Source organism: Medicago sativa, chromosome 6 (genome assembly GCF_051527215.1).
Source record: "Medicago sativa cultivar Bolivia chromosome 6, Bolivia_mono, whole genome shotgun sequence".
Taxonomy (NCBI): domain Eukaryota; kingdom Viridiplantae; phylum Streptophyta; class Magnoliopsida; order Fabales; family Fabaceae; genus Medicago; species Medicago sativa.
This window is the reverse complement of record NC_140754.1, coordinates 33,376,783-33,390,953: the sequence shown is the minus strand read 5'-3', so window position 1 is coordinate 33,390,953 and position 14,171 is coordinate 33,376,783. Positions and strand designations below refer to the sequence as shown.

The 14,171-nt window shown below is 36.6% G+C and overlaps 1 protein-coding gene and 2 long non-coding RNA genes across 3 annotated transcripts; all 3 read left to right on the top strand.

The window, feature by feature from the left end:
* Positions 1-2,189: 2,189 nt before the first annotated feature.
* Positions 2,190-3,416, top strand: LOC146914650 (putative FBD-associated F-box protein At5g56690). The gene is made up of 2 exons (XM_085721109.1): positions 2,190-2,903; positions 3,124-3,416. Exons 1-2 carry the CDS (start codon positions 2,190-2,192, stop codon positions 3,412-3,414), a joined length of 1,005 nt encoding a protein of 334 aa, XP_085577235.1. The 3' UTR covers positions 3,415-3,416.
* A 1,604-nt stretch (positions 3,417-5,020) lies between these two features.
* LOC146914649 (uncharacterized) lies at positions 5,021-7,449 on the top strand. The gene is made up of 2 exons (XR_015014332.1): positions 5,021-5,458; positions 7,265-7,449. It is a non-coding gene; the product is annotated as an uncharacterized LOC146914649 (long non-coding RNA).
* Positions 7,450-10,549: 3,100 nt separating this feature from the next.
* On the top strand, positions 10,550-13,530 carry LOC146914648 (uncharacterized). The gene is made up of 2 exons (XR_015014331.1): positions 10,550-11,539; positions 13,346-13,530. It is a non-coding gene; the product is annotated as an uncharacterized LOC146914648 (long non-coding RNA).
* The last annotated feature ends 641 nt before the right edge of the window (positions 13,531-14,171 follow it).

Here is a 14,171-nt window from a genome sequence, read left to right as displayed (position 1 = left end):
GGTTGAAGTCTAGTTGAGGTAGGTCCTAGGTCATAAGTGCAAACGTGGTTTGCTGAGAGCTTTTGAATACGGACTGCACTAGTGGATTTCCTTCCTGGCTTGATAGCCCCAGATGTAGGTGACGTTGCACCGAACTGGGTTAACAATTTCTCTGTGCCTCTTTTCTTTCCTGTCTATTATTTGCTTTATTATGTTTGTGTTTGTTAGCTTAATGTTCTAAACATCATATACAACATCTGCTTTTCTGTGTCCTGTGTTGGAACATCGTTTGGAACATCGTAAGTCTAACGCGCCAGAATAACATTTTTTGCTCACGTTTGTTACTAACCTTTTTTAGAGGATTTAAAGTCCAATATTTTCCATTATTTTTTACCCACGTTTGTTACAATTGATCAAAGACTAAGGATGAGTAATTTATATCAATAAAATAATATGGAATACTGTTTTTTGTGGAAGGGATATGAAAATACTTGACAATCTTTGTCGGTTGTATTGAGGGGAACAACATAGATGTACAACATAAAAGCGGCTGATAAAAAAGTAACATGGACTAGTTTTTTGTGAGTTTGATCTTTGGTTAATAGAGGTAAAAGAGGGTTAACGGTGACGATTAGTGACATGGATTACTAATCCACATATTATTATATAATTGGCTATTTGTATTAAAAATTAAGGGTATTTTTGGAAAGAAAAGTTCAACCCAAAGGTGTGCTTATAGATAAAAAAAAAAACACACACACTATCATAGTTTGTATAAGCAATTATAAACCAGCAAAGTCAAATAATTCTTAAAATTAATCGTAAATAATTTGAATCATAATCACTTATAAACCAGCAAAGTCAAATAATCCATAAAATTAATCAACTTTGATTAGTTGTAACATGAAAGAAAAAAAAAACTTACAGGTTAATTCTGATGCAAAGGGCGGAGAGGATTGAGAAAACCTAAACAATGCGGGAACGAACTATGAACTGTGAGAACCCTACTTATTAATATTTTTGATATAGTGCTAACAAATCTTTTTCTAAAAGATTTTGAATCATAATATTTTGCTCACGTTTATTACTAATATTTTTATCAGAGGATTTAAAGTCCAATTTTTAACATTATTTTATTCTCATGTTTGTTACTAATATTTTTTTTTTGCTCACGTTTGTTACTAATATTTTATTAGAGAATTTAAAGTCTAATCTTTAACATTATTTTTTGCTCGTGTTTGTTACTAATCTTTTTTTAGATGATTTAAAGTCAAATCTTTAACAATATTTTTTGCTCATGTTTGTTACTAATTTTTTTTTGAGGATTTATAGTCCAATCCTCATTGGCTATTATTTTTGTTTAAAAAAAATTTAAAAAACTCATAGACTCGTGAGAAATAAAGCAGGAAAAAACATAAACTTTGGATTTTTTTTTTTCATAAGTGATTATTGTTCAACTTTGATTTTCTCAAATTCTGATTCATTCATTCTTCTAACAAAAAAAAGTAAAAACAAAGCTTGAATTGTAATGTTGGCGGAAAGTAAATTGCTCGAAAGATAAAACAGAAAAATATTCAATTCATGAAGTGGACCTTAAAGATGTTCCATTCAATGGTGCTTTAGAAATATTAATCAAGTTCGTGAGCCTTGGAACTTTCTAATTTTTTAGAGGTGATGAGATGTGATCAGAGGGTACTATGATGAATTCTGGATCGATTTGAATTCATGAGAAGAGACATAAAAAATGCAAATATAATTTTTAAACTTTTTGTGAGTTTGATCTGTTGTTAATGGTGGTAAAAGAAAGTTAACGGTGACGATTAGTGACAGTGATTATTAATCCACATGTTATTTTATAATTGACTATTTGTATTTAAAATTAAGGGTATTTTTGAAAAGAAAATTCCAACCCAAAAGTGTGCTGAAAGGGGTAGTTTTCTTTATATATAGTACAAATATAGTTATTTATCTATTATCACTAACCTCATATTTACCATTAATATTTTTTTTTTTATTTCTCATCGTTTTGTTTAACATGAGTCTCTTGCTAGTTTTACAGGAATACAATTTTTTTTTTTTTTTTTTGTGTTAATTGAAAACAAAATTTGTTAGCGGCATTGTGTTAAAATAAAATAAAAGTTACCCTCAAGTTTAGCACAACGCTTCGCAAACCCTACTTTAGCACCTCTCTCTCTCTCTCTCTCTCAACGATGGAAGACTCAAAGACGGATAGAATAAGTGACTTACCTGATGAATTATTATGTCACATACTCTCTTTTCTTCCCACCAAAATCGCTTTCACTACCACCGTTCTTTTGAAGCGGTGGACCCCACTTTTCCACTCACTCACCATTCTCCGCTTCGACTATGAAACCGTGCAAAACGATGACGCCTTCTATGGCTTTTGTGGTTTTATAGATACACTCATGCTCTCTCCTAGTCCTTCAAACCAATTTATCAAAACGTTTATCCTCAACTGTGGTTTTGTATTAAGTGATCACATCTTGGATGCATGGGTAGAAGTCGCTAAAAGACGCTGTGTTGAGGAATTTCATCTCTCCATGGCAGCCAGAATCCTGAATGACACAATTTTCACATGTCAAACCCTAGTTGTTCTCAAACTTGAGAGGTTACGAGTTGAAGCTGAAATTTTGTGTGGTGATCTTCCGTCCCTCAAAACCCTACTTTTGAGATTTGTTCATTTTAAAAATCAGAACGTTCTCCACCAACTTCTTAATGCTTCTCCTAACCTAGAATATTTGAGTACTTATCGTATTTTATATCACGAACGGTACAAAAACAGTGCATTAGAAAGGTTTAATTCCATGTCCCTGGCTAGGTTCGTTAGAGCTAAAATCAGTGCAATAGATGTTCCCTATAATGTAGTTAATAATGTTGAGTTTCTATGCATAGATGACGCGCAAGTGAGTAGTTTTGAAAGCATTCCGGTGTTTCCAAACTTAATTCACATTAATCTACAGATTTGTTACTTATTTCCTAGCTGGGATGGCATAGTACGATTGCTTCAAAATTGTCCCAAGCTTCAAATTCTTTTTATTAGTAAGGTTTGTTGAGTAATATATTTGTTTGCTTGTTCTGTTTCAAATATATTTTGATAAATGTTGCTTTTCATCCCTTTGACAGGGGAGGTACAGCTCATCCAAGGAATGGAAATGGCCAAATTCAGTTCTTGAATGTGCTTCGTCTCACCTCAGATCATGTACAATTTTATACTTTGAAGGATCGGCAAATAATATTCGATTTGCAAAATATATATTGCAGAATGCGAGGCTTTTACAAGATATGATAATCGACGTTGATGTCAATACTAGCTCCTCAAATGAAATCCTTTTGGAAAGGAGTCAAATTATAGAAGAATTATCATGTTGTCCAAGGATTTCTCCATCATGTAAACTTTCATTTGAATATAAGTAGTAACTAGAAGTATCAATGTTTTTCATTAGTTTCTATTCTTATGATATGCAATCATTTAGTATTGAGGTATTCTAGGATGGACTACAACTCTGGATTGATAACAATTCTGTTTGGAAGCTTTAACTTCTATTTTGCTCTATTGCATTGAAAGCGAGAATTTTTCCAAGTAATTTTATTAGTTACTTCGTTACATCAGTGTAGGTTTATTCAACGAGTAGGTCTTTCATTTATGCTTTATATTATCTTGTTTGTACATACACCCTGCACACTTGAACACACAACTAGTAACATGTGTCGGATTCAAACACAGAAATGCTTTCGATTAGTATTGTTGGTGCAACATAGTAGGCACCTGACACGACACAAACACTAACATGTATATATTTATAAAAATTTGAGAAACTGAAGTCATTGAACATAACAACTTCCATTGGTTTGTGTCACGTTGTTAAAATGCCTTCAATCTATAGTGTCGGTGCAACATAGTCATACAAACATAAATTATTATCATATAAATTAATTTATTATGTATTATCTTCAAAATTGTAGATTGAATGGGTATTGATTATCATGTCCTGTGAGTTAAATAATAGCATGATGCTCTAATTTTAGGATCAATTATAAAATATATACCATAGAGTTGTAGCAGTATATAGGTCCCTGATTTGCTGATGTTGGAATTAAAAGATTAGAAAGTTGGCATTTTAAGTTTGTTTGGAATTTGATTAGCTGATGTTGGAAAGTGATTCACCTGATCTCGGTGTACAAATGAACATTCACCCATGACAACATGAACTTTTACTGATGAACCACTTCGACACAATTTGGAGTTTAATTTGTCGAACCGAGAGATATACTCGTGTAAAAGGACATTTTCAACAGAGATTTATACTCATTACCAACCATTTTCGACAGAGAGATTTTTTTAACTATAGTGATTGAGAATTTAGGACGGTAACATTGACTTAACCGTGTAAATCTTAAGTGTACAATTTAGGACTCCGTACCTTTTCTGTACTATTTCATTTCTGTGATTATGAAATCAGTAGTTCTTGTACTGTGCTTTTGTATTTGCTTTACAGATTGTCCTTGTATAATATTTGCAAACCCGTGAAATAATTTGTTGCTTTAACAAGAGAGGTAATGTATACAACTAAGAATGCAATAGAGACGATTGACGCATTAAAGGTGATTTGAATAAACGTTGGTTTATATATTCCTCGAAAGGTAAAACATTTTATTCGGCGTCTTGGGAGAGAGATTGTTTCCCAAGTAGATCAAGGCTGCACTGGAAGCAAGTTGACTATCCATATGATTGTGTCCTTTGTCAATCCTACGCAGAATTGAATTAGCATTTATTTTTTGTATGTGCTGCAGGTGTGGAATGTTGGATGAAATATTATCTATGGCCTACTTTGGAGAATAATATGCACATAATGCAGAAAGTTTTGGTGACTTTTTTACGAAGATTTCGTATAGAGATGACACAGGTTAGTTGATAAATTTTGCTATGGTTTCTTGGAGAATTCGGATGAAACGAAATATGCACTGATAGGACAACAAGATTGTAACATCCCGCTCGTCTGCTAATGGAAATTTTACCTGTTAAGTGTATCAGAGGACTCAGGTTCATGGAAAGTAAGTTCATGGGTAATATTTTATGACATGTCAGTATATTACGGACAAAGTATCAGTGTCGGATTAAACACGCTTGAGGCAGGGGCATAATGGTAATTGCTCGCAAAAGGGGTATTTAAGTGGTTTTGGCTCAAAATATTCATTCTTCACTTGTCTTTCTCTCTCTAGGTTTTGAGAAGAGAATTCTCTCCTCCTTCTCTCTACCATGCGCCCTCCCTCTCTTCTCTAATCAACCAAGCTTCTTCCAAATCATGATCAAGCATGATTAAGTATGGCTTAACAAGTAAGAAACAAGCAAAGGAAAGGATCATAGCATGGTTTGGTGGGAAAGAACAAGAAATCAAGGAATGAAGCAAAGCTAGGGTTTGAAGCTAGGTATTGAAGGAAAGCAAGCAAACATGATTAGGTGAGTTCCATAGATAGATTACCCACCTTTGGGATTGATTAATCTTGTAGAAAATCATGATTCTATGTTAGTTTAAATTTTATGGAACTTTAGTACCCCAAGCCAATCCTAGTTGTTTATATGTTAAAATTGCCATGAGATATATTTAAATAAGTCTATGTATGTTGTTGGATGGATTTGGTGCATTACAGGGTCGAATTGGACGAGTATTGGGTCGAAAATGGCGAAAACCCGCGGCCGGAACATGCGAAAACGCAGATTTCGCAGCGCTGCGCCTGACCAAGGGCGCTAGGCGCCCACAAGTCAGGGAGCCAGCGCTAGGCGCCCTCCCTCTGGCGCCAGGCGCCCCAGACAGGACAACGTTCGCGTTGTTCTGCGCTCGGGTGCTTGGGGGCAGTCGCGTGGGGGTCCGTAGCGATCGTTTCGAAGTGTTCTTTCACTGTTTTTACTTATCATTCTACTGGAACATGTTTGGCTTTATCAAAACATAGAATTTATTAACGGCTCGGAACTTGGGTTTATGGCATTTTCGGTCTTTAGAAAGTATTGAAATTTGCACACATCGTCAATTGATCCTTGCATCATTAATCGTGGCAATCTTAGCATGTAACACGAGGATGGCTCAAGAGAGTTTAAGTATGATGGGGTAGTAATGAACTAAGAAAGGGAATGTATGTAGAGCCTCGACTTAGCTAGTCGAGAACTAGAAGATAGCATGTGACAAGTAAGGCAAATATAGGATATGGATCCCTAGAATGATAAGACGCGAAGTGTATTCTCTTCGCATATGATCTAGTATGCCTTAGCAAGTATGTGAGCCGTGGATTGACTAGTTGATCTATCCACCATGATTAGGTATGTTTATGAACAAGTATAGGTTACCAATAATCGGATCGATCAAGGTTCCGAGGTAAACATGTATGTATGATTATGTTTAACTTATGCACGACCAGACCATGATTAATATGTGTAGGTGGCATGTCTCTTGCTATCCACATCAGGGGGATACAAGGGGTTCTCGTAATGAGAACGATTCAAGCCGTAAGGGACCCGCATGTCACCGAGTAAGCAAGACGTAGGTGTTCGTGTCTCTTGTTATCCACGCCAGGGGGATACGGGAGGTTCTCGACCTAAGGGGAACGGTTTAAGCCGCAAGGGACCCGCACGACACCGAGGGAGTCCGATGTACGTACATCGGTCATGTATGGGATTGATCTCGGGGTTACTCCACCCGGGACTATCCGTAAAAAATGAATCAAGATAATAACTGTTTGTTCAACGCTAACCAATTAATGAACTTAGACACGTTTATGTTTATTATGATTATGATTATGTTATGTTTATGCTCATGAACGAGCCCATGTATGATTATGTTTAAGAACAAGAACAAGAGCATGATATGCTATTAGACGAGAGCAAGATATGTATAGGACAAGTAAAGAAAGCTATGCCGTGACGACCTTAGGTTTCCCTAATCGTCCGGTTTAGAATCATGTCATGAATATGCTATGTTATTTATGTTTAGGCCATGTTACGTAAAGCGTATGCTTGGCAATGCGGTTTAGGTTCCCTCAACCGCCATGACATGTATAGATGAGAAACCTATAACAAGTTAAGATATGATTATGACGGCTCTAGTATGCACTACCGTCTAAGTATGCAAGTCCCCACACACGTATAATCAACCGTCAGGTTGTAAAGTAGACACGTGGTGACCGTAGGTTTCCCCTTGAGGTTGCCTATAGCCTAGGATTTAGGGGAACTCACTGAGACATTATGTCTCATCCCAATCCTTATTTGTTTCAGATAAGCAGGACGTTTATGCATGTTCGGAGCCGAATGGATATTACTTCAAGGGTTCGTTCGTAAAGCTGCAGGACGTTATGGACTTCAAGGATGTATTTTTATGTATGGATGTGTTGTGTTGTATTATTATTTATACGAACGTAACTTGATGTAAATATTATTCATTCGAAGTTTTAATTGTTGTATATTTTAATGTATCCAGTACTAATATTAACGCACGTGCTAGTCTTTCTAGATACGTCTGGTATGGGTGTTACAATTGGTATCAGAGCAGGTCGATTCAGACCGTGCCTTGGGTCATTAATGTTACAACTAAGGTAGTGGGACCATTAGGTTCCGGGTAGATGTTCTAGTTGTTGCTGTTAGTTGAGCCTGATCAACTCAATTTAGCAGTCAATGATTAGAACGGATGCCTGAGAGCTGAATAGGACCCAGGAGGGATGAAGTATATGATGAAGAAGTTTGACCGTGCCAAAAGGTGGCCGGTGAACTAATCAAGTGGAAGTGTGAATCCTCCGGGAATGTAAGGTATGTAATAAGGAACGTTCCAACAATGCCAGGTAAGATGTTAGTGATACTTTATGTACCCGTAAGTGAAGAAGTTGGATGTATGTATCTAACCATGATCAAAAGTTTCGGTAAGAATTGTTGTTGGAACGGATTTATGATATTCTAGAATGTCCGAACAAGGCTACAAGGTAGAAAGAGGTCGACGTATGTTGACGGAGTCAGCGGGCTCTCAGGATCGCAATATGAGAATGAAGTTAAGGATTCAAGAGAAAGTTTTATGTTATCAGGAGTAAGACATTGAGTTCCGACGTGCCAAGAATTGTATCGAAAAAGGTTGATGTTGCCATGCATATGTTATAGAATATTTTACGACGATAGGAATGAATGATGTGCATTTTATACTTGAGAATAAGAGTTTTATGCAACAAATGTTTTCTGAAAAATACTGATGGAGAAGCTCACCAATAGCAAGCCTGGGACGAAATTTTTTCCGTTTTTTTTGTGAAACCTACTAGTTCGATCCTATGGTTTAGAATGACTATTGGGGAGATGTCTTCACAATAAATTTTACGTGACGAAAATCTTTTAAGACATCAAGTAATGAATGTATATCACCTCCTACAATTTCTAAGGAAAAGGACGTGGACAACCATCAACGAAAACGATACGGTTTAAGGTATTTTTGGAAGTTAATGTGTTGATGTGTCAAGAACAAGCCAAGATCAAGAGTATAGAAGTTCCTGCATTTAGAAGGAAAGTCACCAATGTTTATGCATGAGGTATGATGTAAGAATTAAAGCGGTGCAGAGTTATGAGAAAATCACAAGATTCATCGATTATGTGGGATTATGACGTATCGCTCGAACCTATGTTTTGCTTAATATACTTGCTAGGCTCGATATGATGTTGAAACATAAGTAAATAATTTAGAAATATTTACGCGTATGGGTCGTTGAAGTTGATATTTTGAAAATTCACGAGATTTTCTAGGAACCGGTTTGCTATGATACTCATAGAGCGAGCTAGACTTATTGTAATCTAGAATTGATGACACGTATGTGCTATCAACTCGTTCTATGAATTTAGAGCAACGGCCGGGGCCAAAACTTAATATATTTATAAAGTAGAAAATTATCAACGTCAATGACTTGTGCGCTAGTTTACGAAGTTTTGTTTAAAAGAAAAAAAAATTAATGAGCAAGCATTGGTATGATTAAGCAAAATATAGTCCGCGAGAATGCGAAGGTACAAAGATTAGATGTTCAAGAAAGTTATGTTCAAGTGCTAGATGGGTTGTTAATGGAAATTGAGTTTACTCAAGAATAAGTTCAGATATGATATGTATGGTAAGTGCAACCAGCAAGAAAGTAAGGTTTACCCCCGAGTCAAGTATTATGAGCATAAGATAAGTTATCACGAGTTTTGAATTTACAAGACAAGTATAAAAATTGTGATGTTGGTTGTAACATGGAAGATCTCAAGAAGTAAGTATTCAAGTGATAAGCATGAATTGAAGTCTCAATTGCTCTAACGGATTAGGGTAATGGTTAAAGCCAACAGGTGGGAATCAGAGTAGCGCCATGGAAGCTAATCGTTAAACACGAAACATGGGATTTTAGTATGAAAGAATCTTTGAGAAGAATTTTCGATGTGGTAAGTAAGTATGGATGTTTATGTAGATAGCATTGGCTAAGGTAAAAGTTTTAAGTATGTGCCAACACCTAAGTAAGATGATAATGGAAAGTATGTAAGGTTCAGAAGGTTTCCTCTTGTGATTCATATAATGATCATAGCATCAAGAAAGAAGACCGGTTGCAGGAAAAGGTATTAATGTTCAAGCGATAACCGAATGAGATGATATGGTGAATCAAGTTATGTGTTTTTGAAGAAGAGGAACATGTTACGTCAAGTGGGTCAAGGATCGTCTATGGTTTATGTTATGCAGTAATACGCGTCTGAACTATGTATGTCAGTTAAGAATGTAAGAATCTACCTTCGAAGTTTAAGCATGTTGTCATGTAAGGAGATGTGACTCTCGAGCTTTGTGCAATGAGAATCATACTTTCTGAGGCAATACTTGTTGAGTGAAAACGATACTTGTTAAGATATGTTAAAGCATGATTTATAACTTTTAAAGTAAGATTGGTATTATGGAACTTGGGAACGATGATTTTATTTAAACTCATGGAATTATACATTTTCGAAACTGATAAGATACGTCGTAAGTAAACTCACTTAAGACGTACAAACTTCAGGACCAGCTTGTCGTGGACAAGTTTTAGGCGAGTGGTAAAATCTTTTCCCAAAAATATTGAAACTCGTCCGGTGGTTCTGTGGCATCATTATACAATCAGATTTGGAGATGATAAAATCTTTTTAGTCAAATATAAATTCGTTCCAAGAACTCGAATACCAAAGTTTAAGAAAATTTCTTTACGCAAGATGCTAGAACACGTATCGTTATCATTTAACAAGTAGTGGCAATTCAAAGTATGCATACGTTATGGGAACGGCAATGTTCGTATGAAGTCAATATCATGTAGGATACACGGAAATGTGTTCAGAATGTTTGGTGTAAGTACAAGTAGAATTTCTAGCAAGTTTCAAGAGCATGTGAACCACAACGTTGGTGATTAAATTATTAAGATGAATCGGCATAGTTGATTTCACATTTCCATGTCAAGCTATGTGAGTACCCACTAATTCAGGTGCCGAGAAATCGCATGAAGTCGAAGAAAAAAAAAATTTCCTAAAGCTCTGAAAGGTGATAAGTGATTCGTGGAACCGTTTATATGAGTAATGAATGTAAGAGGCATAAGTCGTAACGTGCGGTAAAGAAGATTATGTAGGCATGAAAAGATATCTAATGTTGCAAGTAAGCACTGCAGGGCAAACCTGGTTTTCGGTAAGAATCCAGTTAAAAAGGCAAATCCTGAGTGTACATGTTTATGATAAGAAACTTTTTTTTGAATGGTTTATCTTAAATGGGTAAGGTACGAATCCGAAACAATAAGCCTATGTGTAGCAAGATAAGTTCCAAATCACAAGTTCTGAGATAATTCTAGATTTTGTGAAGGATAACAAGAATGAGAAAACTTTGTACTTATGTGTATGAATTAAGAAACAAGATGAACTGCATGTTTTGAAGGGAAAATTGTGCGATGAACTTCTTGAGAATGTATGATAAGAATAAGTATGACTTAAAGTAAAGATGGTAGGGATTCGTTATGATGATGGGTAGATGGTCTCTAAATTTCGAGGACGAAATTTCTTTAAGGGGGGTAGAGTGTAACATCCCGCTCGTCTGCTAATGGAAATTTTACCTGTTAAGTGTATCAGAGGACTCAGGTTCATGGAAAGTAAGTTCATGGGTAATATTTTATGACATGTCAGTATATTACGGACAAAGTATCAGTGTCGGATTAAACACGCTTGAGGCAGGGGCATAATGGTAATTGCTCGCAAAAGGGGTATTTAAGTGGTTTTGGCTCAAAATATTCATTCTTCACTTGTCTTTCTCTCTCTAGGTTTTGAGAAGAGAATTCTCTCCTCCTTCTCTCTACCATGCGCCCTCCCTCTCTTCTCTAATCAACCAAGCTTCTTCCAAATCATGATCAAGCATGATTAAGTATGGCTTAACAAGTAAGAAACAAGCAAAGGAAAGGATCATAGCATGGTTTGGTGGGAAAGAACAAGAAATCAAGGAATGAAGCAAAGCTAGGGTTTGAAGCTAGGTATTGAAGGAAAGCAAGCAAACATGATTAGGTGAGTTCCATAGATAGATTACCCACCTTTGGGATTGATTAATCTTGTAGAAAATCATGATTCTATGTTAGTTTAAATTTTATGGAACTTTAGTACCCCAAGCCAATCCTAGTTGTTTATATGTTAAAATTGCCATGAGATATGTTTAAATAAGTCTATGTATGTTGTTGGATGGATTTGGTGCATTACAGGGTCGAATTGGATGAGTATTGGGTCGAAAATGGTGAAAACCCGCGGCCGGAACACGCGAAAACGCAGAATTCGCAGCGCTGCGCCTGACCAAGGGCGCTAGGCGCCCACAAGTCAGGGAGCCAGCGCTAGGCGCCCTCCCTCTGGCGCCAGGCGCCCCAGACAGGACAACGTTCGCGTTGTTCTGCGCTCGGGTGCTTGGGGGCAGTCGCGTGGGGGTCCGTAGCGATCGTTTCGAAGTGTTCTTTCACTGTTTTTACTTATCTTTCTACTGGAACATGTTTGGCTTTATCAAAACATAGAATTTATTAACGGCTCGGAACTTGGGTTTATGGCATTTTCGGTCTTTAGAAAGTATTGAAATTTGCACACATCGTCAATTGATCCTTGCATCATTAATCGTGGCAATCTTAGCATGTAACACGAGGATGGCTCAAGAGAGTTTAAGTATGATGGGGTAGTAATGAACTAAGAAAGGGAATGTATGTAGAGCCTCGACTTAGCTAGTCGAGAACTAGAAGATAGCATGTGACAAGTAAGGCAAATATAGGATATGGATCCCTAGAATGATAAGACGCGAAGTGTATTCTCTTCGCATATGATCTAGTATGCCTTAGCAAGTATGTGAGCCGTGGATTGACTAGTTGATCTATCCACCATGATTAGGTATGTTTATGAACAAGTATAGGTTACCAATAATCGGATCGATCAAGGTTCCGAGGTAAACATGTATGTATGATTATGTTTAACTTATGCACGACCAGACCATGATTAATATGTGTAGGTGGCATGTCTCTTGCTATCCACATCAGGGGGATACAAGGGGTTCTCGTAATGAGAACGATTCAAGCCGTAAGGGACCCGCATGTCACCGAGTAAGCAAGACGTAGGTGTTCGTGTCTCTTGTTATCCACGCCAGGGGGATACGGGAGGTTCTCGACCTAAGGGGAACGGTTTAAGCCGCAAGGGACCCGCACGACACCGAGGGAGTCCGATGTACGTACATCGGTCATGTATGGGATTGATCTCAGGGTTACTCCACCCGGGACTATCCGTAAAAAATGAATCAAGATAATAACTGTTTGTTCAACGCTAACCAATTAATGAACTTAGACACGTTTATGTTTATTATGATTATGATTATGTTATGTTTATGCTCATGAACGAGCCCATGTATGATTATGTTTAAGAACAAGAACAAGAGCATGATATGCTATTAGACGAGAGCAAGATATGTATAGGACAAGTAAAGAAAGCTATGCCGTGACGACCTTAGGTTTCCCTAATCGTCCGGTTTAGAATCATGTCATGAATATGCTATGTTATTTATGTTTAGGCCATGTTACGTAAAGCGTATGCTTGGCAATGCGGTTTAGGTTCCCTCAACCGCCATGACATGTATAGATGAGAAACCTATAACAAGTTAAGATATGATTATGACGGCTCTAGTATGCACTACCGTCTAAGTATGCAAGTCCCCACACACGTATAATCAACCGTCAGGTTGTAAAGTAGACACGTGGTGACCGTAGGTTTCCCCTTGAGGTTGCCTATAGCCTAGGATTTAGGGGAACTCACTGAGACATTATGTCTCATCCCAATCCTTATTTGTTTCAGATAAGCAGGACGTTTATGCATGTTCGGAGCCGAATGGATATTACTTCAAGGGTTCGTTCGTAAAGCTGCAGGACGTTATGGACTTCAAGGATGTATTTTTATGTATGGATGTGTTGTGTTGTATTATTATTTATACGAACGTAACTTGATGTAAATATTATTCATTCGAAGTTTTAATTGTTGTATATTTTAATGTATCCAGTACTAATATTAACGCACGTGCTAGACTTTCTAGATACGTCTGGTATGGGTGTTACAAAGATAGAGTTTGATAAAGTAAAATAGGACCGCAAGATAGAGTTTGATCAAGTAATGCAGTGCCATTTGGATGCTGCAATGTTTCCTTGCCGGAAATATGTAGCAATTTTTACGGTGATAAAAATTAATTTGGTAAAATTGGTTGATTAAAAGTGAGTTGAATGTAAAAAAATAATTATGGTTGAGTTAATTAAACAATAGTGACAAAAGCTCCAAAATCTAACTTCAACTTATAATCAATTCTAAGGGAAAATCAGTTATAGCTGTGAACATTAAAACACACTATTCATGATAATATGATAAACTCATAACCAAATACAGAAAGAATAGAAAAAATGTTGATCATAAGAAAGCCATCACCAAACAATACTGTGCTAATCCACTTGGCTTGAATTCCACAATCTAAATTAGAAGCTTTATTAACTAACAAAATCCAACAATAAATTACAAACACGTGAAAAAAATTATTTATTCACATTAACAAAAACACGAGGATATGAGAAGTTGAACCAGTACAGCCGTAGCAATTACAAAGGTGATGAAGAGTTTGTTTCTGTGACGGTATAAT